Consider the following 5,416-nt stretch of genomic DNA (forward strand, 5'->3'; position numbering starts at 1 on the left):
ACCATCTGACTCCGAAATGCCATGGAATACCAAATTTTGCCGTCTACTCCTCCACTCCAAATCATTCACAGTGACCTTCAGATGATTCACTTCCTCATTGTTACTACAACTTTCAAGGACAACAACTCGCTTTCGCAGTTCCTTATTCTCTGCCTCTTGTCTAGCCATTGTTTTTAACACTTCATCATATTTCTGTGACATTATATTGATCGACTTGTCAATATTGTCAACTTTTTCTGGAAGATGTTCAAGTTTCTCAAGTCTCGCAAGGATAGCACTGAGAATGTCAGGTATATTGACTTCGTCTCCCTCCTTGCCGCCTCCCGCCCCTCTCAGGCGTGATGAATAGCATGTGCCACATTTCCAGACCTCGAAAAAAGCCTCAGCCTTTCCCTTCGCAGCAGCCTCAGACACCCCAGAACATTTTCCTAGGTGGAACAAGTTGCTACATTCAGAGCATTCCATTACACGGCCTTTGGCTGGAATTGCTTTCGAACATGCCGCACATATTTTATCGCGGCCAGCCATGTCTTATCTAACACGGGCCAACAAGTCAAAAAGGCACAGCACAAAGCAAGACACTTTCGGCAGCGGTGGCAGCAGGGTAAGACCAAGACTGAAAATGTAAAGGCGAAAGCACCAACCTGCAACCAGTTGTACGGAGCAACTAGGCTGCGAACCGCTGTCTGCCACCACCGCAGCCGAAGTGACGAGCAGTGGGCGTGACAGGAGCGGCACAAATCATTCCGGTGATAGCAGCTTGGTGACGCAAGCAGCAGTAGTTGCTTGAGAAAACGAAATGCCGTGCATCCACAGCCGATCAGTTCAAAGAAGGTTACTGCAGGTCCCACAGTCTTGGGAATTCTAGGCGAAGGAGAAATCCGTCGCGCAGTCTGCAACCTGCAACCAGTTGTACGGAGCAATTAGGCTGCGAACCGCTGTCTGCCACCACCGCAGCCGAAGTGACGAGCAGTGGGCGTGACAGGAGCGGCACAAATCATTCCGGTGATAGCAGCTTGGTGACGCTAGCAGCAGTAGTTGCTTGAGGAAACGAAATGCCGTGCATCCACAGCCGATCAGTTCAAAGAAGGTTACTGCAGGTCCCACAGTCTTGGGAATTCCAGGCGAAGGAGAAATCCGTCGCGCAGTCTGCAACCTGCAACCAGTTGTACGGAGCAATTAGGCTGCGAACCGCTGTCTGCCACCTCCGCAGCCGAAGTGACGAGCAGTGGGCGTGACAGGAGCGGCACAAATCATTCCGGCGATAGCAGCTTGGTGACGCTAGCAGCAGTAGTTGCTTGAGGAAACGAAATACCGTGCATCCACAGCCGATCAGTTCAAAGAAGGTTACTGCAGGTCCCACAGTCTTGGGGATTCCAGGCGAAGGAGAAATCCGTCGCGCAGTCTGCAACCTGCAGCCAGTTGTACGGAGCAATTAGGCTGCGAACCGCTGTCTGCCACCACCGCAGCCGAAGTGACGAGCAGTGGGCGTGACAGGAGCGGCACAAATCATTCCGGTCATAGCAGCTTGGTGACGCTAGCAGCAGTAGTTGCTTGAGGAAACGAAATGCCGTGCATCCACAGCCGATCAGTTCAAAGAAGGTTAATGCAGGTCCCACAGTCTTGGGAATTCCAGGCGAAGGAGAAATCCGTCGCGCAGTCTGCAACCTGCAACCAGTTGTACGGAGCAATTAGGCTGCGAACCGCTGTCTGCCACCACCGCAGCCACCACCGCATACCTCGTTAAGCTTGTATTAGTACCAGCTGTTTTGAATTTCGTGATGTGGTATATTTTAGCACTTAGGCATCAAGCCGATTTCGCATTCGAGTGAAGGAATCCACTGCCTGAGTGTTTCAGTCACACAGTGCGAAAGCATTCAGCCGTCATTTGGATGTCCTTGCAACAAGGCTGGCATTTCTTTTTCAGGGCGGATGTGCGCAGTGTTACCGGTTTGTGGTCAAAAAAGCGAACGTGGTGTACGCGGGCAAAATCGTCTCCAAGAGCCATCTTAAATCGGAGATGCATCGGCAATATGTGAGTTCCTATATCATGCTGTCTCTTCTCTGTTTGAAGAAATTTTCCTTATTAGAAACTGAGGACAAAAAAATTACTTTTGTGGCTTTCAGATTGAGAGCTGTTCTCTTGGGGGTACAACTTCCGACTTCGATGTGCACCAGGCAATCACTTTCAATGCCTCACACGGCCAAACCGAACTTAATTCCGCGGTAGTATGCCCCAAACTATGGTAGTATTACCACGGGATTATAAGAGTATGGCCATTTGGTACCTCACCTTGACCCTGACACTTGGTTTGACACCACGTTGAACCGCAGCCTTTTTTTTCTGGCGACGCCGGCACAGCGAGGCGGGCAGACGCACCAAATCATATGAAAACGCAAGTAATGAAGGGCGAGCTACGGCATAGGATTCGCGCGCAGGTTCAAGATGAGTAGCGCCCTCTATCGAATGAAAAAGAAAGATTGCGTGATCGCGGCTCGGCTGTTGTCTCCCTCTCGCCTACCTAAAATGCTCGCCCTACCGACGCATACGTCAAAATAACGAGACATCAAAGCCAGCCGGTTCGAAACACAAACGTTTCGTGGATTTGGGCCCTGCGGCCGTATTCTATTATGCTACAGTATCCACTCTAGATTTCGAATCCGCTTAGACCTATCGCGTATAGGTTACTGTTCTTTAGTCATGCTCTGCGGCTTTCAAGCGTCAATGGGAAGCAACCGAACCATTGCCTGTGATTCGGTGAGATCCGGTCCCATATGATACGATATGTCAGGCTTACACGCTGGTGACCGATTACCTTTGCCATCATCATGGCTTTTATCATTTCAGCGTACGTCTTTATTAATCATAAGTACCAGCATCTTAGCCCACCACTTTACCTTCTTTTCTTCGCGCTTAGTACAACCTTCTGCGAGATTACTAATTAATTTATCTACAGCTCGGAGAGGAAATCAACATCCACCGAACCCTGGGCCACAAGCACGTCGTTAGCTTCCACAGCCACTTTGACGACGCTAAGAACGTGTACGTCATCTTGGAGCTATGTACAAGACAGGTATGTTCATTTCGTTCAATCGTGCTTTAAGGGACACAGAAAGGGGTCTTTGATCTTGGCTTTAAATGTTTGCATTATGTAGAGTACAGTCCCCCGACCGTACATGCCACGTATACGAGACCTCGAAAGCGAGCGGGAAATTTACAATAAATTGTTATAATTTCCCACTTTCGCACCTCGCGTAAACGGGCGGTGCCGAGCTATTGCGCGGAAATCTGGCAGACAACGGCATGCCTTGCAAATGACGACTGCCGCCGAGGGTAATCATTGGTTCACAGCGCCAAATTCTTTCATACGTCACGCGCTACTGCGGCCGTGGCCACTCGGTGCGCTCCGCAGCCGGCGGAGGTAGGGGAGTGGCCGAGTGAGTGGGGCCGACGGAGGAGCGCCGCCGTTGTGGCGTGCGAGAGGAGAGGGAAAGGCGCGAAGACGCGGAAGTTCAATTTTTGTCTGCATATAACTCGGCTTCCACAAAAACGCATTAAAATAATTCTTGCTGGGGGATAATTATGAACCGTCGTCTTTTAACAACCCAAGCAGATAGCACCTTTATTGAGACCCCCTTTCTGGGTCCCTTTAACTTCTCAAAACAACACAGGTTCTAAGGGACGCTGTAGTGGAATAATTTCGGAATTATTTAGGCCACCTTGGAATCTCTAAGATTCACTGACTTCGCACAATACACGGGCCTCCTGCATTTTACCTCCACCGAAATGCGACCGCCGGGCGCACTCTTGCGTTAGAGACGTTTTGTATCTTACGCAACTGACGGCACTTCACTTATCTATTTTTCAAGGCCTGATGAGAGGATATTTAAGGCTGTCTGTGTTCCACACTGCTTGTATGAATTTGGGTTATGCGAATATGTATTTGGTTAGTTATTTGTTTCGTCAATATTTACGAGAACGGCCACATTGTGTTCTTGAATCATAATTTAGGGCGTAGCCGAGAAATGAAAACTGCCTTCGTTGTTTCGAAAACTGCCATTTAATATTTTGGAGTGGGCACTGTATTTTGTACAACGGAAAGCAATTACTTCAATCAAGCTTTCTCCAGACCGCCGTGATTTGAACAAATGTGCTGCATGTGCCTAGCTAAATCCTGAGGGACCCCATTTTCTTTATCATGTTCTATAAGCACGGCTAGCCTTCAAGGGTCTTCCCCAGGCTTCATTAGCGCATTTACTCCGAAGTCTCTTGAGGAGCTGCACAAGTGCCGTGAGACGCTGACGGAGCCAGAGGTGCGCACCTCCTGCGCCAGCTGCTCCTCGCCTGCGAGTATCTGGTGCAGGAGCAGGTCATCCACCGAGACCTGAAGCTCGGAAACCTGCTCCTCACCAAAGGCTCGCAACTCAAGGTGGCCGACTTCGGACTCGACACCCGCGTCCACTACCTGGGGCAACTCAAGAGGTCCATCTGCGGCACCACCAAATACATGGCCCCCGAGGTGCTGACCCAGAAGGGCTACAGCTACGAAGCGCACATCTAGGCCTTCGGGTGCATCATGTGAGTCTCACCTGATGATTGCGCAGAACTGTTTGCAACTGGTTACACGTTAATGATTGCAACGACAGTTCGCAATACCTATCGTATAGGTATATTCGCCCGCAAAAGTATTAAAGGAAGAGTCTACTTAATGAAATGTGGATATAAGAAATGGCAAAACCTTGCCTATCTTCCCTTGTGGTGACAATAACGACGGAAGAAATCATGGCCGTGGCATTTATTTGTAATTTGAGCTGGTGAAGGAAGTCGGGCCAGAGGTACGGTTGTGATGGGTGGTGTTCAAACTTCGGAGTTCTGCTAGCAGTCGGGTTACGTCGAGTCAAATAGATGTGAATTTTACGAATGAACTAGACGCTATATATAAAAGGTTGATTAAGTTATAGCAAATTGCGGGCGCCTTAAGTTTTCGTATTTCAACTAGTCACCCTATCCCACAGGTATGAATTTTGCTTGTTCAATCCAAAATGTTGACAGGCGCGCTTTTATAGAGACAAAACACTTGCGGATATTTGTGATAGATATCATGACCCTTATTTTTTACTGTTTTTGAACACTCATGGTGCTTTACTTTTCGGTTCCGAGAAAACCTAATAATCAATAAATTGGGCGCTCACTAAAATTGTTCCATAAAACAGCGCAAACTTGACGCGACAAAGAATTAAAAAAGACTGCAAATGTGCTTCTTCCTTCTTCTCTGTATCATCCAGTTCAGGCCGTTTCTCAGAACAATCAAATTACTCCGCTAACCCAAACTATTCTTTGCAACCCTCATTGCCACTAACTTGGCGGGCAGTCGTCTGCAAAGTCCTTCCGCTGACACCTCTTATGCTGGGATTC

At 48.7% G+C, this 5,416-nt stretch overlaps 1 protein-coding gene across 1 annotated transcript; it reads left to right on the top strand.

Annotated features, from left to right (window-relative positions):
- Nucleotides 1–526: 526 nt before the first annotated feature.
- On the top strand, nt 527–4,562 carry LOC144109737 (serine/threonine-protein kinase PLK1-like). Its single transcript, XM_077642532.1, has 4 exons — nt 527–604; nt 1,928–2,035; nt 2,958–3,074; nt 4,335–4,562. Exons 1-4 carry the CDS (start codon nt 527–529, stop codon nt 4,560–4,562), a joined length of 531 nt encoding a protein of 176 aa, XP_077498658.1.
- Nucleotides 4,563–5,416: the final 854 nt, after the last annotated feature.

This window comes from Amblyomma americanum, chromosome 11, assembly GCF_052857255.1.
Source record: "Amblyomma americanum isolate KBUSLIRL-KWMA chromosome 11, ASM5285725v1, whole genome shotgun sequence".
Lineage (NCBI taxonomy): Eukaryota > Metazoa > Arthropoda > Arachnida > Ixodida > Ixodidae > Amblyomma > Amblyomma americanum.

Bases quoted from the DNA above. Each gene is read 5' to 3' on its own strand.
- LOC144109737 (XM_077642532.1), top strand. From the start codon at position 527: ATGTCTTATCTAACACGGGCCAACAAGTCAAAAAGGCACAGCACAAAG. The intron at 2,036-2,957 runs GTGAGTTCCTAT...ATTTATCTACAG, and splicing joins CGGAGATGCATCGGCAATAT to CTCGGAGAGGAAATCAACAT. The intron at 3,075-4,334 runs GTATGTTCATTT...CTCCTGCGCCAG, and splicing joins TGGAGCTATGTACAAGACAG to CTGCTCCTCGCCTGCGAGTA.